General features: G+C 44.5%; 1 protein-coding gene across 3 annotated transcripts in view; it reads right to left on the bottom strand.

Moving 5' to 3' along the window:
- The window catches only part of PEBP4 (phosphatidylethanolamine binding protein 4), a gene marked incomplete at its 5' end in the record, with an annotated part of 251310 nt that overhangs the window by 142471 nt on the left and 82395 nt on the right, over positions 1–26444 (bottom strand). For all 3 annotated transcript variants that reach the window (XM_083589089.1, XM_083589091.1, XM_083589090.1), the window contains one exon: positions 7826–7924. In XM_083589089.1, coding sequence (XP_083445215.1) covers positions 7826–7924 — 99 coding nt within the window. The remainder of the gene's footprint in view (positions 1–7825; positions 7925–26444) is intronic.

Here is a 26444-nt window from a genome sequence, read left to right as displayed (position 1 = left end):
AACCTGGATTTCTCTCAAACTTGATTTTCAGTTAAAAAATATACTGAGTGACCCTAAAGATTTATCATCCTAAAAGGTCTGTTAGATAACTGCTAGCTGACATTATGCTCTATTTATGGATCTAATACTCAACAAGAACAATTTCTGGATGAAACCTTTCCATTACTGCACTCATTTAAACAAGGTGATGATAGGTGGTGACTTAAATCTTGTACTTAATTATTATTTTGATAAATGCAGAACGTTTCACCTATCACTAAACCCATGCAAACTGCCTCCTTTTAGAACATCCCTCTACAACATATAGTCGTACCTTGGAAGTTGAACGGAATCCATTCTGGAAGTCCATTCGACTTCTAAAACATCTGAAAACCAAAGCTCCTGCAGCTACTGCAGCCCTGTCAGATGTTCGGCTTCCAAAAACAGTTCGCAAACCGGAACAGTCACTTCTGGGATTACAGTGTTCAGGAGCGAAAACGTTCAAGAACTAAGCTGTTTGAAAATCAAGGTACGACTGAATTACATAAACACAATTACTTTGATGACTGGTGCATAGCCAATCCAGAACTAAGGAGCTATACATGTATGTCACAAGGTCAAAAATTATGCCAGATTGGATCATTTATTAATCACAGAAGGCCTTATCTCTCAGGTTCACAATGTGGACAATGGTCTTCTTAATATCTTAGATCATGCCCTGATATGGGAGAACAGACAACTACTGTGGTTTGGGACAAAGTTTAAAGCTGTGATGTGTAGCATACTTATAAGTGAAAAGAAAGGAGAATTTAAAAAGAGAAATAGAAGGTAAATGCCAATCTAATTCAGGAAATACAAGATCTTAAAAATGAACATAAATGGACACAAAGAGTGTACAGAAGACTTAAGAAAAAGAGCAGAACTAAGATTTCTAGAAGTCCTACAGATACATAATTCACTTCAGAAGATAAAGCGATATTGTCAGGGAACTGTCATCGGAAGAACCAGTGGTGCAAGGGCTCCCAGAGGTTGAGAGAGACTTATCAGCGGAGGAGGGAACCAGCAGGGGGAGAGAAAGAGCTCCAAGGGAAAGCGAGTCGGAAGAATGGGTCAGAGACAATTCCAGTGAGAACAGCGGGGAGGTTTCAGGACCTCCTATAGGGACACCCACTCCTCGCCGGAAACTGTCACATAGAGAGTCCAGAAGACGTGTTTCCGTTAAGGAGCTGTTATGCTGGAAGAAATTCCGTAAACGCCCACTGTCGGATTCTGCCAGCGACTGACGGAGCCATGCTTATGGAACTCCGTTACAGACAGTGGTTTGTGGACTTAGCCAAACACTGAGGGACTAGGAACTTTACGCACAAGCAGCTCATCATCCCATCACAGCAATCCGACAGTCCCTGAAAGCAGCTTGTGCAGAGAGACATCATGAGCAACCCAGCCGGAACCGGAGAAGCAGGAGGAGCTGGAGCCGGTCCAAGCCTGGAAGAAAGGTACCGGGTGTTGGAGGTCCAGCTAGTGCTGCAAATGGCGAGGCTCGATGAGAGGAGGGCTCAGGATGCAGAAAAGGCAAAGGCCCCCCCACAAGCAAGAAAGATGCCAGGATTGGTGCAGAAGTTTGGGGGGGATCCCAGGAACTATCAAGCCTTTAGGACAGAGATGCAGTATGCTCTTAATCTGCAGTTTGATGACTTTCCCGACGAGGAATCACGAGTGGCATTTGTGGTTAGCCATCTCGAAGGGGGGGCGAGAGACTGGGTTAGACCCCTGATGGCAGGGCATAATGAAGTCTTGAAAGACGCACTGAAGTTTTTTCGCGCCATGGACCTGATGTTTTCCAGCGACATTGAACAGGGAGTGGTGCGCAGACAGTTGATGGCTTGTAAACAGGGGATCCGATCTGTCCGTGAGTACTGGACTGAGTTTACTATGTTGATACACAAATTGGGGTGGGATCTGTCAGCGGAACCCATTCAAATGCTTTTCGAAGAGGGACTTTCTTCGGCTGTGAAAGACGAACTTTCCCGGGCGCCCAGGGCGGAGTCTATGGACCAGCTGACCAAATCAGCGCTGACCATTGGAGCACGCCAGGAGGCTAGAGCCTTGGAGAAGCGGGAAGGGAAAGGGGAGCGTTGGAGGGATTTCCGCATTCCAGAGATTCCGGAGCCAACTTTCCCGCCCGCAGAGCCGATGGAAGTTGGAACAGCGCGCGCGCGGGCAGTTTCAAATCCCAGTGAAGGGCGGAAGAAGGAGGGGAAGAGCCCCAAGAAATGTTATCTCTGCCAGCAGCCAGGTCATTTTGCCAGAGTCTGTCCACAAAGAAAGGAATGGCAAGGGATGGCAGGAGCTGTTGGGGGGAAGGAGGAGGAAGGGCAGGACCAAGTAAAAGCCAACGCCTGACTGCCACCATCAGGGCACAGCAGTCAGGCCAAGGAGCAGTAAAAGTGCCCACGCCGGAACCTCCGAGACCAGCCCTAGTGATAGAGGTGTTGCTAGAGCTGCCAAACGGACATCCCTTAAAGATAAGGGCGCTGTTGGACTCAGGCAGCTCCTGTAATTTTATGAGCAAGGAGTTTGCAGCAGAACACCAGATACAGACAATCCCTTTAAGCAACCCCTTGCAGGTGACCACGATCGATGGGAGAGAGCTGTTGGGAGGAGAAGTCAGCTTACAGACCGTCCCAATGGTAATGAGGGTAGCCAGGCACACCGAAAGAATAGCGTTCAATGTGGCCACCTTGGGAGGGGCTCCCATTATTTTGGGGATGAGCTGGCTAGCGTTGCATGATCCGCTAGTGGGCTGGCATCAGAGAGTGGTCTCCTTTGGGTCAGCACATTGCCTAGAACATTGCAAAGAGGGCAAGGCTCCGGAAGGGGCAAAGGCCTTTCTAGAAGGAACAGAAGTAACGGACAAAGGAAAGGTGCCCAAACAATACGCTGACCTGAGCAATGTCTTCAGCAAAAGGGAAGCAGACAAACTACCACCGCATAGACCCTTTGACTGCCAGATCAATCTAGTCCCTGGAGCCCAGCTCCCTGTGGGCAAGCTGTATGCCATGTCAGACAGGGAAATGCAGGAGTTGAGGGAGTTTATTGACAAAAACCTGAAGAGAGGTTTCATCAGAGAGTCCAGAGCGGTGGGGGGCAGCCCAGTGTTTTTTGTGGACAAAAAAAACACGGATAAACCTAGACTTGTAGTGGACTTCCGGAGCATAAATGCAGTGTCGGAACCAGTGGCTTTCCCCATGCCCAGGATTGATGACATTTTGACCCGGGTGAGGAAGGGAAAAATTTTCACTAAACTGGACCTAAGGGGGGCATACAACCTGATACGGATAAGGAAGGGGGATGAATGGAAGACAACAATGTTCACCCCTCTAGGGGCTTTCGAATATCTCGTTATGCCCTTTGGATTACAAGCAGGCTCAGCATGTTTTCAATCGTTCATGAACCACGTCCTGGGACCTCTGCTCTACAAGAATTGTGTGGCCTTCCTAGATGACGTATTAGTCTATTCAGAGAATGAGGAGCAGCATGTAAAGGACGTCAGAGAAGTGTTGAGCCGACTGCAAGCAAACCAACTGTGGGTGAAATTAGAGAAGTGTCAGTTTCACACCAAGGAGGTGGAATTCCTGGGGTACCGCTTGTCAGACAAGGGATTAGCCATGGATCCAGGCAAGGTCCAGGCGGTGCTGGAATGGAAGACACCGAAAACGAAAAAAGATGTGCAAAGATTCTTAGGGTTTGGGAACTTTTATCGGAAGTTCATCAAGAACTTTGCCCATTTAACGGCTCCCATCACGGACTGTCTCAGCAGCAAGAAGAAATTTGTTTGGACGGCAGAAGCGGGGCAAGCATTCGAAGAATTGAAAAAGGCCTTCGCTTCGGAAGAACAGCTCCTGCACGTGGATTTACAAAAACCCATGAGAGTGGAAACTGACGCATCAGACCGGGCGGTGGGGGCGGTGCTTCTTCAGCCGAGGAAGGATAAGTCGGAGTGGAGACCGTGTGCCTTCTTCTCGCGGAAGTTAAACAAATCCGAGAGGAACTACACGGTATATGACCGAGAACTACTCGCCATTCACGAAGCATTCCGGAAATGGAGACACTTACTAATTGGTGCACAACACAAGGTGCAAGTATGCACGGACCACAAGAATTTAGAGTACTGGAGAACGGCACGAGTGCTCAACCAACGGCAAGTGAGATGGGCACAGGAGTTCTCCAAATTTTATTTTGAAATTTGCTATGTGCCAGGCCCAGAAAACATCAGGGCGGACGCTCTCTCACGCAAACCAGAGTATTTGGAGGGGGAGGGAGCACCCGAAGAGAGACATATCATCCCAGAGGACCGCTGGGTGTGTGGGGCGGCGTTGGTGGGGCAAAGGGAACTGGTAGAGGAGACGCAGAATGATGAATACGCTCAGAATAAGCTCCAAAGTCTAAGGAGGGAGGGAGAAAACTCCGGAGGTTTTGAAGAAAGAAACGGGGCATTGTATTACAAAGGGGCACTATATATACCCGAAGGGGAATTGAGAGGGAGAGTACTCAAACAGCTGCACGACAGCCCTACAGCAGGGCATTTTGGGCAACACAAAACCATGTGGTTGGTTACCAGGGAATTTTGGTGGCCCAGGGTGAGGGAAGATGTAAGGGAGTATGTAAGAGGGTGTGACCAATGCCAGCGAGCCAAGGGAGAAAGGCGGGCGCCGGCGGGGTTGTTAGAACCGTTGCCCACACCAGAGAGGCCATGGGAGGCGGTATCGATAGATTTTATGACTGATCTGCCGAAATCCAAGGGGAAAACCGCCATACTGGTAGTAGTAGACCTGTTAACTAAGATGGGCCACTTTGTAGCTTGCTCACATGCAGTCACGGCGGAAGAGACAGCTAAATTGTTTGTAGAACATATTTTTAGACTGCATGGCGCCCCCTTGAGGGTGGTCTCAGACCGGGGCAAACAATTCACGTCCAGGTTCTGGAGGAAGCTCATGAGCTTACTGCACGTGGAGGTCAATTTTTCGACTGCCCGGCACCCAGAAACCAACGGGCAGGCGGAAAGAGCAAACGGTATCCTCCAACAATACCTGAGGTGTTATGTCAATGACAGAGAGAACGATTGGGTGGAAAAGTTGGCGCTGGCGGAATTTGCCTACAATAATGCGGAGAATGTGTCCACCGGGATGAGCCCCTTTTTGGCTAATTATGGGTGCTACCCCAGGGCATTTCCAGGGGGAGGAGGGGAGAGATGGAGCGTCCCAGCCGCAGAACTTTTTGTAGAAGAAATGGAAGCGATCCATCGTCAACTCCAACTCAACTTAGAAAGGGCCAAAGAACAATATAAGAAGCAGGCAGACAAGAACAGAAGGGAAGGTGAAACCATAAGGGTGGGGGATCAGGTGTGGCTGTCCACCCAAGGATTGCCGTTCAAGGGGGGTTGCAAGAAATTGAGACCCAAAAGATTGGGACCATTTGAGGTCATTCAACAGGTTAACCCCGTAGCTTTCAGACTCCGGTTACCGAACCACATGAAACTGCACCCAGTATTCCACAGGTCATTACTGTCACCGTATAGGGGGGGAAAAGAAGGGGTTTCCCCACAGGGACCAGTCTTAGAAGAGAGGGAGAGCAGCAACCATGTGGCAGAAATCCTCGACTCCAGGTGGAAGGGTAATCAGGTGGAGTATTTGGTAGCGTGGGAAGGGGAACCGGAGTCAGAAAACACCTGGGTAATGGCAGAGGAAGTCAATGACGAGGTCTTAATTGAAGCGTTCCATCAAAGGTTCCCCAGGAAACCTCAGTCAGTAGCGAGGTTCCGGAGGGAGTACTTTGGCACCACCGACGAGGAGGAGGAATTGGAAGGATTCACGGGGTCTGAGTTGGAAGAAGGAATAGATTCCGAGGAGGATGAGTACTTAGAAACCCGAAACAGCAACCGGTGGAGGAAAATGTTCGAGACTTCGGAAGATGAGGGAAATTCTTTCAGGGGTTTTGCTCCCTCGCCTCCAGCAGAGGAAGGGAGGGGAGGGGGTGGAGGGGGCCCTGGAGGGGAGGTGGATGTCAGGGAACTGTCATCGGAAGAACCAGTGGTGCAAGGGCTCCCAGAGGTTGAGAGAGACTTATCAGCGGAGGAGGGAACCAGCAGGGGGAGAGAAAGAGCTCCAAGGGAAAGCGAGTCGGAAGAATGGGTCAGAGACAATTCCAGCGAGAACAGCGGGGAGGTTTCAGGACCTCCTATAGGGACACCCACTCCTCGCCGGAAACTGTCACGTAGAGAGTCCAGAAGACGTGTTTCCGTTAAGTAGCTGTTATGCTGGAAGAAATTCCGTAAACGCCCACTGTCGGATTCTGCCAGCGACTGACGGAGCCATGCTTATGGAGCTCCGTTACAGACAGTGGTTTGTGGACTTAGCCAAACACTGAGGGACTAGGAACTTTACGCACAAGCAGCTCAACATCCCATCACAGATATTATAATGAATATTCTGCGTAGCAAACAAGTATGCATAAATCAAACAAAATGAGTTATATATTGTGTTAAAATGCAAAAAGGTAAAAAAATCCAAAGACAAAAAAAATTCTGGAGGATTAAAAAAAAATTATACAAAACTTTATTAATCTGAACCACTGGACACAACATTCCTAGAAAAAAAACTTGGAATCATTAGATCTTTTACTCTAGCAGTAATCCAAAATGGGATTAAAAATATGCTCCACAAAGCACCTGGTCCTGACAGATTAATTAGCCTTTTTAATTATTATTATTTTTAATCAAAACAAATCTTGCCTGGAACAGTTTTTCTGCATGAATAGAGGGCAAGTTCCTGAAACTTGACATACCTGAATTAACACAGTTAGACCAAAACCACAGAAAGCATACTGGCCATATACTGGCAAGATATCTGGATTCACTGTAACCTTACCAAATCTAAGTTGATGTGTATACCAAAGCTACAACCGCACTGCCACATTGGCTTGAAACTCAACCATGAAGAACCGTATCAGATAAGTATGCAAAATACACACAAATCTAAAGTGTTTCTCTATTTTCATACAAATCCCAGACAACAAGCATTGCTTACAGAGAGCTTTGTAAAAGTCTCAAATAGGGTTGGTTTTTTTGAGCTCAAAGGTAATTTGTAGTCCTTGGGCTAGATCACAGAGCACAGATAAGGGATGTTCCCACGCCTTTGGAGCAAGAGGACCATTCACTTCCTGAGATGGTTCATGAAAACTTTAAAGAATCTCCTTGGCTGGACTGAGCAAAAGCTGAAGAAGAGTGATTTTACATATCACTATCTCCCCTTCATCCCGCCCATGAGACCAATAGTGGCCCCAATCCCACCGCCACTAACTTGTACAGTGGACGCTTGGGTTGCGAAAGTGATCTGTGTGGGATGCACGTTTGCAACCCGCAGTATTCGCAACTCACATCTGCGCGTGCGGGGGTTGCAATTTGGCACTTCTGCGCATGCGCAAAGCACGATTTAGCACTTCTGTGCATGTGCGACTGCCAAAACCCGGAAGTAACCCATTCCGGTACTTCTGGGTTTCGGCAGTCCATAACCTGAAAAAACGCAACCTGAAGCGGCGTCTGCAACCCGAGGTATGACTTTAGTGGTGGCCATGATGTCTTTACAGGGCCATCTGTCTGTAGACAGACCTCTCCTCCAAAATAGTTGCTAATTAATTAACTACTGTTCATTTAATCAGTGTTAACCACTCAGTAAGGTGAGATAATGATGGAGGAAAGAGCCAGGTATATCTGAACTTGGCAGTGTTTCCAAAGCTACTGATGCATCCTCATGAACAATGTAATAACATAAACACACATGCTACTCACGCTGATTCCAACGACAACCCAATGTCTCCAGAAACGGTATTCTGGATTCGCTCTGCTAGGGGCATCTGGATCTACCATGATGAGAACATACTTCTTCTCCTGTAAAAAATATGGATATTATGTATTTAAAGTATTTCAGCCTGCTCTTCACTACAAAAAGCAGAGAAAGAAAGAAGAAAAACTGTTTGTACGTGTTTCATCTGGTGTAATGATGCTAACCGAAAGGTCGGGCGCCATTGTGGGGTGGTGACAACGCCTCCCCTGGATCTGGTAGACATGCTTGAGGCGAGGGGTTTTCCCGGCCTTGGGTGATCCCTTTTGGGCTTCACTCAGGCCCAGGAAGTGGATCACAGCAGACGCCTACTTGGCCAATGGCAGGTGGGCTATGGCTCCAGCGCCAGCCCCAGTCCTGGGGCGGATGAGACTGAACCAGCAAGCTTAATTTCTTGGATTAAAGAAGGTAGATTTCCAGGGGGGCGCTGAGGTTTCCCCATCCCCCAATAAAATGGGGCGGTAGGCCAAATAAGTTTGGAGACCTCTGGCCTAGATCCTCGGGGGGAGGGGGCAGCCTCAATGCTCTCTAAATCTGTTTCCACAACAGACTAGTTCCTTAGCTTCTCACTGGTCACACACAGTGATTGATTGTAAAAGATGAGCAGAATAATTTCATAACAAAATCTAGAGGATTAGCCAACAGCCTTTTGCAGCAAAAAACTACTAAGAGTCTTAAAGACTAACCAGTTTATGACGGCATAAGCTTCATGGACTTAGCTTTGTTCTTGCATAATATTCAACTGGTCTGTCATTAGGCAGTGATATCACATCTGTCTCTGAAACTTTAACAATCTAATCTAAAGATTTAACACGTGAAACTAAAAAACATTTTATGCTTAAACTGGTTTGCAAGGAGGGCATCCAGTTTCAAATGTGCGAATTCTAAGCTAACTCAATGACTGGTGTTTTTTTATCTTAGAAACTCAGGGCTGGGGGTTAAATGTGGGCCTGGAGAGAGCGTGGATCACTAGTTTACAGGAGCGGGAAAGGCGATCAGAAGAACAAAGGAATACTCATCTTTTTCAAAGGGGGGGGGGGAGCTAATCACACCTTGGGCAGGGGTAATTCAGTTAGAAGAACAATGCAGTAAATGCATGTGCCCCAGTGCATTAAATTAGCAGCTTCCCAACAGTAAATCTGATGTAAAGAAGGGGGGAATGTAATTAGTAATTTGGCTTCAGACAAGTCATTTATTAGCTCCTTCCCCTATCTGCAGGATGGAGATAATAATATTGGCCTAAATTGCAGGATTATTGTAAACATTATTTACATAAAAATGTGAAACATTTTTGAGCATTCTAAAGCACTATATAAATGCTAAATATAACTCTATTATATTCTTAGCAGAGAGCTGTCACAGAAGTGTTTGTGTTCGAATACATGGATATAACATAAAGCACAGCTGTATGATTTCGGGTAAGTTGCTCCTGGATACCTGATTCCACCTCCCCATCCCACTAGGACCCACTCCAGGGTTCTCCAGCTCCAACTCTCTGAGCTCCTCCCATTCCTTCTCAAAATCTGACCACTCCATGACACCTCCATGTTGCTCATGACATACCAGTACCTACAAACACAGGAATTTGCTTTATGCTGACTCAAAACATTGGTCCATCCAGCTCAGTCCTGTCTGTCATTGAATGGCTGGGGCTTTCCAGGGTTTCTGACTGGGGTCTCTCTCAACAATGCTTGGATATGGGGGCTGAACCTTCTGTATGCAAAGCAGATGTTCTGCCACTGGGTCATGTCCCTTCCTGTCTTTTAGATTCCATTAGGAGCAACCTCTGATTCATTCACATCTTACAAAAAAAAAGCCCAAGCAAATCTGCTGCTCAGCGATTATATATATTATGTCAGCACAATCTTAAGAGTTAATTATTGTGACTGGGGGAGATATAAAATTCTTGGTTTACCATGTTTGTGCTCCCTTTATTGGCCTGTACTTCCTTCTCACACATTCATGCCTAATTTCTATCCTGCCAACCATGCTGAAATTTATAACACCACACCTTAAATATGAAAATATTTTGAAATGACCATGAGGCAGGAGATTACTGGGGGTGGGGTGGGGGAAACCTACACTGAAGAGTGTGAAGGAATTTGATTTCTAACTTTAGGTGGGTTCTTGGTTTTGCTATTGTTGTGAATCTCTCACTTCTGCGTTGGTGCCCAGCTGGTGGGAACAGAACGTGTAGTCATGGGACTGTCATCGTGTGCTGTCCAGGTTAACATGTAGCATTTCTATTACTATTAACAGACTTTCTGCTCCTCACTCCATCTGTTCTTCTAAATAATTGCAGTTGTACAGACCATGTCTTCACTGCAGGCAGGCTCTAGGGAGAGGATAGTGCTTTTATGCACAAAAAAGTGTTAAAAAATAATAGCAAACACAAGAATAGAGCGCAAGTGAAGTTAACAGCAGGCTTGGATTTCAGTACAGATTGTGGTCCACGAAGGCAACAGTACACACAGCTTTGGGGTGGTCAGAGGAGACCCTTAAACAGGAAGAAGAGAAAGTTGGTAACCTTGTGACAATGCTGGGGTGCTTCGTCTCCATTTGGGTATCAAATTTGTCATTTATATGATGGCAAATTATATATTCCATGCCTGCATTAGATTTTTTTTTAATGCCATAGGGGGAGTGGGACAAATAAATTTCAGACTAGATAACACTTGCAGCTTGTAAGACAGAATTACCGTATTTTTCGCACCATAGGACGCAGTTTTTCCATCTTAAAAACTAAGGGGAAAAGTCTGTGCGTCCTATGGAGCGAATGCAGGGGGGGAGGCAGGCAGGAAAAGCCCCCAAGAGCCACACACAAGCTTTGTGCGGCTCTTGCGGGCTTTTCCCCAGGAGGGAGAAGGGACTGACGCGGCCAGTCAGTCCCTTCTCCCTCCTCTAGAAAACCCTTGCGCAATCTCTCCAGCCGTGGGAGGCTGCGCAAGGCTAAAGGGGAAGCCCGGGCAGCAAGCGCAATCCATCCCGCTCGCTGCCCTGGCTTCCTTCTTAGCATTGCGCGCCTCTCCAGCCGCAGGAGGCTGCGCAGGGCTAAAGAGGAAGCCAGGGCAGCGAGTGCGATCCATCCCGCTCGCTGCCCGGGCTTCCTCTTTTGCCTAGCGCGTCTCTCCAGCTGCGGGAGGCTGCGCAAGGCTAAAGAAGCCAACTTTTTAAAAATCTCTCTATCTCTACCTCTTTTTCTTTTTTCATCCTTTCTCCACCCCCTTTATTTTCCTCTGGATCAGTGTTTTTATCTAGATTAACGTTTTAGTTTGGAGGGGGGGATATTATAAAAAAGAAAACTTTGCAGCTTTTATTTTAGTATACAATAAAAACAGATTAAACAAAACACAAAAGAAGGAAATAGCATAAAAGAAGAAGAGAAAAGGGAAAGAGGGGGGATACAAAGCCATTTACCAGAGGTAGATCTTAACCCTTGCCTCACCTGGGAGCTTCTCTGGGCAGGAATTCCCTCGGCTTAAGTGGGGTGCGGGAAGAGTGGCAGGTAGGGGGGTACCTACCTAGACACTGAAGCCACATGTCTCTCCAATGAAAATTGGGAGTAGGCATTGTGTGAAGTGGCTGTGGATCTTCTGCCACAGAAGTGTAGGACTGTATAGAGTTGGGAGGGCCACCCGAGGGTCATCTAGCCCAGCCCCCTCACAATGTAGGAATCACAGCTAAAGAACGCCAGGAAGATGGTCCCCCAACCGCTGCTTAAAAGCCTCCAGTGGTGGAGACCCCCAACACCTTCCGAGGTCATAGAATTGTAGGGTTGGAAGGGAACCCCAGGAGTCATCTAGTCCAGCCCCGGTGGACAGCGGGCACGATCCATCCCGTTGTGCAAGGCTAAAGATGCTGCTCAAGGATGGATCGCGCTCACAGCCTTGTCTTCTTTAGCCGCGCTGGAGAGGTTTAGCTCCTGGCTGGAGAGGTTGTGCAGCTATGGATCCCGCTCACTGTCTTGGCTTCTTTGCTCTTTGGGGCTGGGGGGGGGGAATAATATTTTTTTCCTTGATTTCCCCCTCTAAAAACTAGGTGTGTCCTGTGGTCCGGTGCGTCCAATAGAGCGAAAAATACGGTATATCCTTGCCAGCACAGGGACATGATGCCCACTGCAGGTGCAGGGAGGGCCACAAGAACGGACACAGGAAACTGGTTTTAGGTTGAATTAAGCCACAACGTTATTGATTACAGGAAAGAGTAGGTTTGGCTAAGGCACTGGGCATATATCCTGCATCAGGTAGCCTGCCTGCTACCTGATAGAACCTGCTGCTGGGGAGTCTGCTTTGGGAGAGGTGTATTGGCTCACTGGTCCCCCTCCCCCATGGACTCCCAGACAGAGTCACCCCTCCTGGACCCTGCTAACAGGATACTCCTGCGACTAAGGATCCAGCCCAATGCCTTATCTGCCAATGTTGCGATGAGGTAGGCAAAAACCTGCAAGCCAGCCAGTTTGCTTGCAGGAGAAAATTCCTCCCTGTCCCCGAATATGGTGACCATGTAAACCAGAGCTTTCCAAATTGTGTGTCATGACACGTTAGCGTGTCAGGTGCAGTGTGTAGGTGTGTCACACGAACACTCCCCACACTCCTTTCAGGGCTGGAAAGGGGTTACTAATATGAAAAGTTTGGAAAGCTATGGTGTAAACTATAGCAAGGTCCATAGGCAACACACCTGCTCCCCCACTGGGTGGACCCCTAAGGACTAGGTCGGTTGAAAATCCCATGACGATCAGCCAAGAGGGTGGCCTGCACCTGGCTGCCCCCTTAAATAGGCATGGAGTGGGCTGGAGACTGATTGGCTTGCAGGCACTGCCTGTCCTTACCTGGGAGCCCAATGCAGTCAGAGTTGGGTGGCACCAGGTGACCATCCCCTCCCCTGGCCACGTCAGAAGATGGCAGCCCTCCATGGCCACACCATGCACCAAAGAGTGCCCACCCAGAACCCTAGGTCAGCAGGTATTGCTAAAGGGATGGGAATCTTTAATTGGTCTTGCTGACCAGACAGTGCTGCAGACAGGATCTAACAGTAGTGTCTTCACATTTGTATCTGGACCACCTACCACGGCTTGCAGAACTCCTTTGTTTTACAGGATCTGCTCTTCCAGGCCTCCAGTGTTGTCACCTGTACACTACTGCACTAGTCTGCAGAAGAAACTTCTCTACACTGGCCTTTACTTCTGAAATGTGTGTTTTCAGTGCCCCCACCACAATTTTTGTGACTATAATCTGTTTTAACTGTTTTGAATTCTGAATCCTAAATTGTAGTAACCTACCCTCACAGCTGCTGGTGAAGGGCAGGTAAAACAATTATTTATAACATACGCTCAGCATTCAGCTTACAGTTGGAATAGGTGAACCCAAACATCCCTCTGTGGCCTGTTGTGGAAGGCAGGGACAGGTTTTACTAGGAGGCATAGCTCTTGAGCCACGCACACACAGCTTGCATGAGTGTCGTGAGCGCATTCTGTGGTGTGCTCACACTGCGTGCACATGTTGCCACAGGATATTGAGGGAGCCCAGACCCTTCCTAGTTTTTGGGGGGGGCAAGACCCCTCAGCACCCCTGTCTTGAGCTATAGGAAGCAATGGTCTGACAGCTCCCAAAAAACCAACCTACCTACCTTCCTTCCTTCCTTCCTTTCTTTCTTTCTTTCTTTCTTTCTTTCTTTCTTTCTCTCCAGCAAATGGCACTGGAACAAACTGGAGCCCCCTCCCCAATAATAAGTTTGTTTCTTGCAATCTAATATTTTAATCAGCTGCAATCAGTTCTATCTGAGTTCTACAACCTTCTTAGTCTGGAGACACATTTGGAAATCAAAGAAACTGTTGTGGACATCACAAAATACCTGTTTTACAGAATAAAAATTGGTGATGAGGTGGGAAGCTTTCTGAATATTCAGCTAAACATAGATGATGAGGGGCAAGTGTGTTGCAAAGAAGCTTCAGCACAGCTAAAAACCAGCACCTTAATGTGCAGTTCACAAAATATTCTACCTGAGTCACTGGGGGAGCTGAGAAAGTCTAAGATTAATCAGATAGGAACCAGGGTAGAGACTCCATTTGAAAATGAAACTCTCTTAGGAGTGGGTAGTTGACCTCTTATTTCTACTTGAATGACAGATATTTTGGATGTTGCATCCTTTGCATAGTGAAGCAGAGCCAACCACTGTCCAGCCTTGATATTCTGTGTGCCTTAATTCCCCCATCTACAAAGGAGAAATAGCCACCTTACTGTGCTTCATTGCAATATTTGAAGGATTAATTAGTTAACGTCTGTAGAGTGCTTTGATGATGGAAGTGTTAAGCATCACATTTGAGCTACTAATTGCTTCTGGATGGGAGAAGCCGTGTATATAATTTGAGTTATTATTGTTAAAGGCACGAGCTGTTCAGATTACCCACAGGTTTGGAAACTTGCTCTGAGCAGGCAGGGACTTTTTTGAGAACCACAGCCAGAGAGGCAAGCAGGGCAGAAGGAGAGGGATTAGTGTATGAAGACAGGCGACTTGAATAGATCCAGAGGAGATGGGGCAGTGCAGAAATTAAAGACTTATCCAAATGAAAGCAAATAGGGTGTTAAGTGACACACATGTAGAGCTCATGGTTTCCTAGGTAACAAGTGCACTAGGGAACTGCCATACATGCGCTATCTAATCAGCCTAGCACATATCCGCAGCAACTGAACAATACCAAATAAATGTGTCAGGGTCCAGGCTGGATCGACACTGGTTCCCAAGAAATTACTGCCTGCCCTAAAGTACAGTCTAAAAGGGAGTGGGGGCTAGACTAGATGAATTTGAAAAGAAAAGAAAAAGTCAGCCTCATATCCATCTCTGCATAACAGCAGCCCAGGACAAAGCTTTGCTGGTCTGGCTTTCATCACAGTGTTCCATTGCACCAGAAGCAGTTTAGTCCTGCTGGCCACATGACCCGGAAAGTTGTGGACAAATGCCAGCTCCCTTGGCCTGAAAAGAGAGATGAGCGCCGCATCCCACAGTCACCTTTGACTGGACTTAACTGTCCAGGGGTCCTTTACCTTTACCTTACCATGCTATAACAGGCATAACTTCTAAAAATGTAACACAGGAAGGATTTATGTGTTCACTAACTTCTGAAAGCAACATCTAAGCTAAGATTAGAGAACAGTTCAACATAACTATGCTTATCTCAGAGGTAGAAACCTTCCCATGTTACATTTTTAGATATAAAAATGACTTGTCTGCTGCAACTTAAAAATGCATTATAGGTTAAGCTTCAATTTCTGCACAATCAGAGAAATATTTTCTATCCTTTTTACAATATTCTTACATGTTTGTTCAATGACAGCCTTGCTGTCACAGCACTCGTGGTAGGACATGTGCTTGTGAGGAGAAAGGCAGCAACAGCGGTTAGGGTGGCTAGAGAAGTTGTGATTTCAAAACACACACTAAAGGTTCACAAAATGGTGCAGGCATGGGAGGGGCAAAAAAGTTGCATCACCTTACACTAACTGCCTCACAAATAGCCTATACGGAGTAGGTAGCAGTAACACCTGCATAAAAAAAATATGAATGAGCTCTCTGGGGGCAGCATCTCATTTTCCCAGCTACAAAAATTTCACTTTCAGTGCCGTGGAGATGAAACACCCCTGCAACAAAAGACCAATCTTAGGGTAAGATTTCAGAGTTGGAGGCAACAAAAAAGAAAGAAATGTGTTTATTGCGCAACAAACTGGATGTGTGGTATGCCGCAGTGGCGTAGCGTGGGGGGTGCAGGGGGGGCCGGTCGCACCGGGCGCAACATCTGGGGGTTAGGGTTAGGGGGCGCAAATCCACGGGTTAGGGGGTGCAAATTACTTGCCTTGCCCCGGGTGCTGACAACCCACGCTACGCCACCGGTATGCCACCCATTCAGTCACTCTTCTTCACAAAGCATGAAAAAACCTGTTGTGAATTTTCATTCCTGCTAGTGGTGTGAGAATTTGTTTTTGGAATGCCACTTGTACTTCTGCAGCCGATAGGCCCATTTTAGGTTGTGCCACCCACCTGTTGACGACAGATGACTGTCAGGCACTTGGGATGGGCAGTGTAAGGGGCTTTGCCAGCTCTAAAATAAGCAAAACACCAAGCACAGGGCTAGCAGATATGTTTCCTGGAACTCCATTGTGCCGCAAATTCAGCAGGGCTGATGTCGCTGCCTATCACTAGCTGAGCCGTGATTTCAGCCCATGTTTTCTGTAGGGATCAAGTCCCCCAATAGAGCTGCATCTCTACCATGTCAAGTGTGGGGCAGGTGCATATGGTTTAGGAGAAGCAGCCTCATGATCCCAGTTTGGGAGGTGTGCAGGGGCCAAATTTGGCCCATGGGTCAGAGTTTACCCACCCTGAGGTATGAGAAGAAAGTATAGAGAACTTTGTTATATTGGTTGAGTGTGATTTTATGATGTGTCAGATGAGCATGAATACCAGGGATACCAATAGAAGCAGCTTGTGGAGTGACATTTAAATAAAAACCAAAGCTAGAAAAGTTTCAGAAAAGAGTAACTGGAAACTGATCAATGTTCTGAGGCCAACTCCCCTCTGAGAGGGAGGATACAATATCTGAGGCTTTTCAGTGGAGAAGAAAAGGCAACACGGATATGATGGGGGTGTTTAAGATTACTGTATTTTCCGCCCTATAGGATGCACTTTTTCCCCTCCAAAAATGAAGGGGAAATGTGTGTGCGTCCTATAGGGCGAATACAGGCTTTCGCTGAAGCCTGGAGAGCGAGAGGGGTCGGGGGAAGCTCAGGCTTCACCCGCACCAGCCCCGTGCCTGGGGGGGGGGGAAATAATTTTTTTCCCTTTATTCCCCCCCCCCAAAAAAAACTAGGTGTGTCCTATGGGGTGAAAAATACGGTATGTATGGTGTGGAGACAGTGGAAACAGGGTAAGTTGAATGTTGGAAGATTGGAGATAGACAAAAGGAAGTACTTCTTAGTTAAACAATGGAATTCACTCCCCACATATGAAGTGATGGCAACTAAGTAGGATGGTTTTCAAAAAGGATTAAATAAGTCGGAGGATAAGACTATCAAAGGTTTAGCTAGTCAAATGGTGATGTTCTACCTCCAGAGTCAGTGATGAGACGCCTCTGAATAGCAGCTGTGGGAATCACACCAGCAAGGGGGGAGCTTTTGCACTCAAGTCCAGTTTTTGGCCACCCTGAGAACTGGATGTTAAACTAGATGGGCCTTTGGCCTGATCTAGAAGAGATCTTCTTATGCTGTGTCATGTTTATGTTCAAAATTCTATAATACTCTAGGAATAGTAACTAAATTGCCATCAAAAGCCTGCTTACACGCCAAGTTTCTTAGATCTTCTGTAAAGGGTTGCATATGAACAGTAATAACAATAACAATAACAATAACAATAATAACAACAACAACAACAACAACAACAAAAATAAATAAATAAATAAATTATTACTTCTACCCGCCCAACTGGCTGGGTTTCCCCAGCCACTCTGGGCGGCTTTCAACAGAACATTAAAAACAGAATAAAACTTCAAACATAAAAATCTTCCCAAAACAGGGCTGCCTTCAGATGTCTTCTAAAAATCGGATAGTTGTATATTTCCTTGACATCTGACTGGAGGGAGTTCCACAGTGCTAAAAGGCTGCACACATAAGAGGAGGGCGTTGCATAGGTACTCTTAAACAGTAATCTGATTTCAAATTTTGCAGAAGAAAAATGTAAGTTCTTACACTTCTCCGTCCTGACTCCTGCCTTGCTGGTGAGACTGGTAAGGTGTTGGAGTTGATTGTTTGCCAACCTTCACTTTTCCCTCAGGCCAGCCTTAAGATTACAGAGTTAATGACTTTTCTAATGGGAAGGTAAAAGAAAACCAACAGCCCACAACCCCTCTTATCTAGTCAGTAAACCCTAGTCCACTGCTCTGTGCAGCTCAAGGAAGCTTTCATTAGCTCTGGAACAGTCTCAATTCCAGTGCTATCTGTGGCACCGCAGATCTGTTTGCTATATAGTATTTATATTATACACATTCGGCCTCTTCTCTCCAGGGTCCAGCAGTGCTAAACCAGCCAAATATTTGTGCAGTATATTGTTCTAATAATAAATGATTTATTCAGCATCATTGTAGCCAATTTGTTAAAAGCATTTTCCTAGGCAGAGTTCATGGACACAGTAAAAAGAGATGCCATTTAAGAATGTGTTATTTTAAAATTTACAAAGCCATGACCATTACATTTTTAGGGGATCAATTGTGCACATAGTCATACAGTCCTACCAAATGGTCAGGGCAAGCATCCAGGGGAGAGAAGGCCAACTTCAGGGCAGGGTGGCACACACTTATTCAGATATTTGTCCAGGAGCCAAAAATGTAGTGTGCTACATCAACTCCTTTATGAGTCGCTATAATAAAGTTGTTGCCATTTTGAAATAAGGGCTTCACAGTTATAAAGCACACATGCTCAGGCACTACGTTACATAAATTGTGTGTACACAATATGTATATATTACAAAGTTTACAAGTTTACAAAGATAACAACAGAAAGTCGTGTGGCACTTTAAAAACATAATAGGTTTATTATGGCATAAGCCTTTGTTCATCATATGAACGAAGTGTTATTCTGAGTTGCAGGTACACATAGTCATCATTATATATCACAGTTGTAGGTACATATACTCATCATTTAGAGAGAAAAGCCATCTATTTCTATATATATTGATGGCTTTTCTCTCTAAATTCAAGTAGTAGACTTTCTCTCTCAACTATTTCTGCCAACTCAGGATGTCTCTTCATCTTTCCATCCATGGCTTAATTCAGCTCCTCCAACATCACAATTCCTCCATTTGACTGTTTCATTCCTCTAAACACCTGTGTGAAGGATTTATCCATTTCATCATCTGTTGCCTCCAACTCTCACCCTCCTGTCCTGGCATTCATATTGTTCTCCAAAGTCTATGTGTCCTTGTTTTCCATTTCATCCTTCTCTGGTCTGCTTTCATTCACTATTTCATCAGTCTCAGCTCTAATCACTTTTATTTGCTCATCAAACAATTGCTGAATGATGCCAACAGTCAAGGGAATGTCCAACAATGTATTCGTCATGCTGCATATTCTTGGTCTTATTAATAATTCTGCCTCCACCTTAACATATCCTCAGTCTCCACCTTAACATTTTGACTCTCTCACTAAACTCTTTAGTGAAGGATTATATTCTTCCTGATGGCTTGTAGTCCAACTTTCTGGAGGATGTTGGTGCAAAGGTCCCCAACATCTATAATAGCTATGATGGTATTTCTTGGAGATTGTAGTTAGATTGTAGCTTTCTCAGGAACTTAGTTGTGCCCCTTATAAACCACAGAGTATTGGTAGTACATGTTCTGAGAATGAAATCCACATAACCAGAAACCTCAACTGTGTGATATCAATGCCTAAAAGCATCTGCCATCATCAGTTTCCTGATTTGTGTATTCTGTGGCGCACACAGAAGACACAACATCTTTTCTTTAGAAGTACTATTCCTTAGGATTGAAACTATGGGCAAACTATTTACCATATCCTGATTAGGGATGTTAAGAATTCTGATGGAAACAGAAATAATTGATGTTTGTTTATTTATCCCATGTCCAGAATTTAAATAAATCCAGTGAATACTGTTAGTATTCACTGTTGTCTTCAATCAGCAAATGATACATAATTAGTTACCTTTCCACCTATTGGCATTTTATTTCCTTTGCATTGCAATGAATGGTGTGGCATAAATATGTAAAATAATTACACAAAATTCTGTCACAGCAGACAGTGGGACAAATAATGTAGTTTTTGTCAGAAGTCAAACTGCACTGGATCAGAAACATGCAGCATGCAGTGAACATGGGTCAGAACAGGAATTGATGCCTTCTTACATTCCTTAATCCTGATGATTAAGGACCAGACAAAATTTACTTGGGGCTGAATCTGGATGCAGTTTGTGAGCTGCCAGTGGGCTATCCCTGATCAGATGATAGATCCTGCCTCCTGCATTATTTCATCAGAGTTTTTTATACATGCTCATAGCCTTTTCTATGCACAGATGTTTTAGAAACCTCTTGAGGCGTGTCTGAAATGTTGATCCCTCATATGAAATAAAATAAGGTGCAAGTTTTAACATGCAATGGGTAAAGGTGGATCAAACATGCAATGGAACAGTTTCGAAGGGAAGCGCCATTTCTAAAGAGAATTAAACAGTTTAAGACACACAAACCATTTTTTTTTTGTTTACAGATATACCAGGTTAAATTCAAGTTTCCATAATGAAGATAGCTGTGTTTGCCAGATGTAAGCAAAATCAGAATCCGCCCCCTAAGCTTTTTTCCATTGAGAGCAATGGAAGGGAAGCATCATAATTAAAACTGAAACAAGCAGGGATGGAAAATAAGAAGCCTTGCCTCAGTGCTGCCTTATACAGTGCTGCAATATACCGTGACGAGGGCAAATTTATACTTTTCATTTTTCTGGAGATAAAAAGCAATTACAAATATAGGTTATAGATATAAAAATAAGTCTGTAAGGGACAACACTATAATTTCTCATCCTCTGTTTCCCCTCAACATACTCAGTCATCTCTATCACATATGAGGTATAATTGGGTAGCATACTTAAACTTCCACTAAAATAAAACTGCTGGAGAAAGCCTAAATCAAGTACATGGCAGCAAAAAGAGACATTAAATGAAACAAAACAAAACAAAAATACTCTGCCTGTAATGGAAGTTTGGGGATTCCTTCACCTTCATAAAAGTTGCTTTGGCTAGACCAGGATAAATTACATTCTCTCCCTTTTAGCATGTAACCAGAACTGCTTTTATATCTTAATAATGCTGTCAATAAATTTCTTTCGAAAGTTTAATTATCAAAATCATGTTTAAAGCCATGCCACTCACAATATGTTTCTCAGCCTGGATCGAGACAGAGATGTGCCTATTCAGAGACAAGGAAGTCACCTGCATTAATGAAGGAGACTCAATACATTTTAATATCTTACCAAGGAGGAGGCAGGAGGCGAGCAGAGCCTTCGACAGAGCTGGCCCTTCCAAGCCAATTACTATCACACAGGGAGACAGGCAGATTGGTGACATTTGACATTTTCTGGGAAATATTTTCATGCAAAATGGCACCTCCATCACAAAATATTTTCATAATTCTGAGATTTTGTTAAGATCTCACTGCGGGACATTTACAAAAAAAAGAAGCAGCAGCAGCAGTGAACACTTACTATTCTCTGACCAGAAGCTAAGGAATAGCTCTGCATGGCTATGGCCTTCCTGCCCTGCAATTCATCTTTTACTGGTATATATTTACAACTGTGAGGAGGGTCCTTCACAATGGGTAACTTGCCAGCCACATAACTTTACCTGGAGGTTGGAGGGAACATTCCTTCCCACCTTCAGATCATGTAAGATCCACTTCCTCAAGCTTAGGATCTCACTGTTAGATGGCTAAATTCGGAGGTCTCCACGGCACACATAAAGTAAAGGCACCAACGTTCATCAGACCAGATGATAAACAAAGTGGGGTGGGAGAGATGGGCATATGCTGACTTTTTAAATTACCTAGCACCACTAAAAATTAATTTGTGCCTTTGCTCCTTAGTTTCTCAGCCTACAAAGGAAACTGTGTATTTTTTGCTCAATGACAAAGACAGACCTGCGAAACTACCATACTGTTTTTTGTGTTTCTGGAAATGGGGAATCGGCCATTGGCCAAAAAGACTTTGAGGAACTTGAAGCCTGCATAGAGACTGCATTTGAGCTACATTCTACAGTGGTACCTCAGGTTAAGTACTTAATTTGTTCCGGAGGTCCGTTCTTAACCTGAAACTGTTCTTAACCTGAAGCACCACTTTAGCTAATAGGGCCTCCTGCTGCCGCCATGCCGCTGGAGCACGATTTCTGTTCTCATCCTGAAGCAAAGTTCTTAACCCGAGGTACTATTTCTGGGTTAGCGGAGTCTGTAACCTGAAGAGTATGTAACCTGAAGCATATGTAACCTGAGGTACCATTGTATCTTAAGACTCCTCATAGTTTTACCACCAGTCAACATTTTACCCCCCTTTCCTGCTTGACTCTAGCCTAATGAATAGTTTTGGAGAACCTGAAATATAATTTGGAAACATTTTTTGAATTTAGGATTTTTTTTTCTTAGGGGCCAAAACAGCTACCTTTTGTGCAGATCAGAACTGTTTTCAAATACAGTGGTACCTCTAGATGCGAACGGGATCTGTTCCGGAGCCCCATTCGCATCCTGAAGCAAACGCTGTGTTTGCGCGTCCGTGGAGGTCACGATTCACCGCTTCTGCACATGCACGAGACGTCATTTTGAGCATGTGCGAGCAGCGAAATCTAGAGTGCAACCCAAAAACGCTCAACCTGAAGCAACTTTAACCAGAAATATGACTGTATTGGTTCACCTGGTAAGCCACTTGTGACCTCTCCTCTCCTCCATTATTTTGCATTTGTTTTTTTCCCCTTGATACCTCATGCCTGGATTACTGCAATATGCTTTACATGGGACACCCTTGATGCTTCAACTAGTGTAGAGCTGACTTGTTCATTTATTTCCTGGGGTATGTAACAGAGATCACATAACTTCAATCTTATCGTATCTGTTTGCAACACAGGAAAACAGGAAGCTGTCTTATACAGAGTCAGGTCCTTGGTTCACCTCGCTCAGTACTTTCTAATCTCCATGGTTTCTGGTAGGGATCCCTGCCAGAAATTGAACCTGGAGCCTTCTGCATGCAAAGCAGCTGATCCACCACTGGGCTACAGTTCTTCCCGAACAAAGGCAAGGTGCAAGTTTTTACCACTAAAGCCCTGAACAGGCTGGATCCTTCCCTTTCCTGAGCACCTTCTCTCATATTATTTATTTACAATAATTTTATATCACAAAATATAATATAAAACTCAAGCATTTTTCGTTAAAAAATAAAAGTACAAAAATAACATTCAATAACACTGTCTAAAAACTAAGTAAAAAAACAGAACCCTATGCTTGGGCATATTAATAGAGACAAAAAAGCACCTCTAACAGAATTTGTGGGTCCTCCTGGTGAATTTACTGTGAGAATAATGTCCATATACTGTTGCCCAAATAGGCTGGCCTTACCTAATTACCTTACAATTCTGAAACCTGATGCACCAACTTATCTCAGGGCAAACCTAAATTTCTAGACCAAAGATGAAATTTTATATATATATTTCACAAGATTCTATCTTTTACATATCATGCTAACAATGCCTATAACTGATCTATAAGTTTTACATGACAGACTGAGGGTGCAAAGACTTGGCTATAAAGAGGATCTTCTGGGGAGGGAGGCCGGTGTCCACCAAGCCTTGTTGGGTGGGAGGCAAAGAGCCCAACAGAGATGACAAGCAAAGCCAACTGGTTCTAGTTTTGTCTCTGTCCCACTCGCTGCTGAGTTCTACAAGGGCGGCAATGAGACTGAAGAAGCTCACTGCCTATGCCAGCCTATCCTATCCTGCAAATAAAATTAATATCTCACCTATTTATTCCTGATATGATCCTGGATGAAAGCCCACTAAGACATTCCACACCCTTGTTCCTTACAATTTAAGGGAAACTTATAATTTCGGGTCCCTAAATTAATTGAAGGAAGGCACCAGCACAGAAAGGAAGAAAAGAGGACTCAGAGGTTCACAGAAAAATAATTTATGAAGAACTAATTTGTATTAGTTGTAACACTCCTTTTCAAGGGCAACTGAATCAATCCAATCAAGACTGCAGACTATTTGATAGCTTCCATTGCTTTATGATTTAAAGCACATTGGACCTTAAAGAACCAACTTCTGTATACTTTTGAGGTCTCCTTTTCCCTTATTTCCCAAAATTAATAACATGTCCAGTCCTTGATTCTGAGATCACTATATACAACCCAACAAAGTTCACAGGAAGACTTTGGCGTTCAAACAACTGTGAGAAAATGGGAGTCTCTCTCTCTCTCTTTCTCTCTCTCACACACTCTCTCCGAATGGCACGTTTTAAGCAGCTATAGCAATGAGGAACCATTACTTTGCTTTCTGAAAAAATAATAATCTTAAAGATGGGTATTAACACCATGAACTCCTTCACTATGATGAGAGCTGCACAGCAGCTGTAATTGCTGAACCCTGTGCTACCAGACACCTCTAAAAAGCTGAAATGACTTTAAATGCCTAAACATTTTAAAACAAACCTTGGAACAATTCAGCTTCTACCTCCTTGCCAGATCTCTCTTTCTCTCCCCCCCTCCTTTTTTTACAGTTTCCAAGAGCTGTTTTATGCCTCATTACCTGCACACTGTGAGTGATGTCTGTCGGTCCTAGAGCTGTAAATACCTTAAATCATGCTTCATTAAGAATATCTATGGTGCTATTAAAGAGCTATAATAGACAACGAGTTAACAGATGATTAAATATGAACTCCATTTGTGTCAGTCACCAGCTTGCAGGAAAAGGCTTTAAGGTTTTTTTAAACTCACACTCATTAGCTGCTGAAATGTGGCTCAGTCAGGTGCTGTCGGTGGGACTGGGAGAGGCAACACTTGGCAGAGTGGCAATAAGAGTTTCTTTAAATTAGAACAGTTTATTTCCTATTTTGTTTGTGGAAAGAGGGGCAAAGGGCCATCTTCCTTTATCAGCAGAGCTTCACATCCCTGAGGAATCCACATGTCCCACTCCAGAGCTAAACCGGACCAGCTTGTGCCCTCCTTGCTGCTGGGGTTTGTTTTCCCAAACTGACAACACTGACAGCCCTTGCCTGGCTGTTTCCAAGCATGCAGTGAAATACCACTTTGAGGCACATGCAACAGATCAATCTTTAATGTTTCTTAGCCAGAGACAAATGAGAAGGGGGAGCAATCAGGACAGCGGTTCATTCCTGAAAACAGGACAGTGGATTTGCTGCACACATCTACAGAAACACTATGCATTCTTACCTCATTAACTTTTGAAGTATTTAAAAGAACACTTGCTGTGATGCCCCACAGGAATGTACCCAAACCTAAAAGGCTAAATTAGTTTCCTCCACATTCACCTACTGTATAATAATAATAATAATAATAATAATAATAATAATAATAAACCCTATAGACTTCCTTATTGTTTCAAAATCCTGAAAATCTGTTTGATCGGAAGAAACAACATTAGGCTGTCAACTTTCAAATTCCAGAAGTGAAGGGTGCTAAAAAGTTGTAACATGACTTGGGAAGTCAAAAGATATTTTGGTTAAATTAATATAATCTAGTTCAACTTGGTAAATAATTATATAAAATTATTTTCTTTTTTACGTTTTTGTGGAATTTCCCATAATTTTTAACTTATTAACATTTTTGTGAAAAAATGTGTGTAAAATAGCACAGAAATCAAAACTTCAGAACTTGACAAGCCTTCTCATATCCTCAATTGCAAGTGTGTGTGCAGTGAGCCTGGTCGAAGATATATCTACCACTTCACTCTGGAGAAAGCCTCAAAGAGAGAAAAACCAGCTGAAGTTATTGCAAATAATCTTATAGATCTCATGAGGAAGAAGGGCATTGACAGGAGCCTGCAGGCCATTAGAGGTGATTTTTCAAATATTAACATGGGCTGGGAGGATGGTACCATGCACCTGGTTGGTTTGTGCCCTCAAACCAGTGAGAGCACCACTTGATCATAGCAGGTGATCACAGATCAAGTGGGCAGGTAACATTGGCAAGATGTGAGAAACTTGAAATTGCTATGGAACTTGAAATTGATCCTTCATTCACCGAACTCTCAAGTGGAAAGCCTCTTACTTCACTGAGGGACAACATCGTGCAGGATCTGTCTACTAATCAAGAGTAAGGATATCAAATCATACAGGACATAAGGACAAGAAAACTTCCCATGGATTTGGCCCTTCTTGGTCCAGTGAGTCATTCTAGGTGGTTAATAGCATCAAAGAGGCTTTGTCACATATGGGTTTCAAAACATGGCCTTAAAGGCAAAACCCTCAACAACTTACGACTGGTAGTAGAATACATTGTTTGCATGTACTACCCTGCTGGTTCAACATCAAAGTAAAATACTATTGGGTGGAAAGCCCACGCCACATCTTGTTTCAGCTGTGGCAACTTAGACTGCAAAAGAAGGCTGCATCGGATGCTGTTTTGCCAACTAACCAGCATTCAGCATGGCATGCATTCCATGAAATGATAATCCAGACACTCATGTGCTCAGATGACAGTGAGGAAAGGAGAGCTGGTGTCCAAAAGATTGTTGACGAGGAGTGGAGATGATGGCACACTAAGAGAGCTTTCTGTATGTCTGAGGAAGACATACTGCATCGACCCCAGGGCTTCATCTGTGTTGGAGCTGGTCTGATGGGGTATATGAACCTCCTTGGACATGTAAACTTAATACAGCAGAAGTAAAGATGAAGAAGTTCATTCCCAAGCCTATGCAAATTCCACAGTCATGTTCAGTCTATAGAAAGGTGTGTGAAACATCACAGAGGTAGCTGGCAGGCTTTGTTCCCATGAGAAATGCGAGGGCTACAGAGGCCAAGAAGCAAGTCATC

Source organism: Podarcis filfolensis (assembly GCF_964270895.1).
Source record: "Podarcis filfolensis genome assembly, chromosome: 15".
NCBI classification, from domain to species: domain Eukaryota; kingdom Metazoa; phylum Chordata; class Lepidosauria; order Squamata; family Lacertidae; genus Podarcis; species Podarcis filfolensis.
Note: the sequence above shows the minus strand (reverse complement) of the source record. Positions and strands in the feature narration are given on the sequence as shown.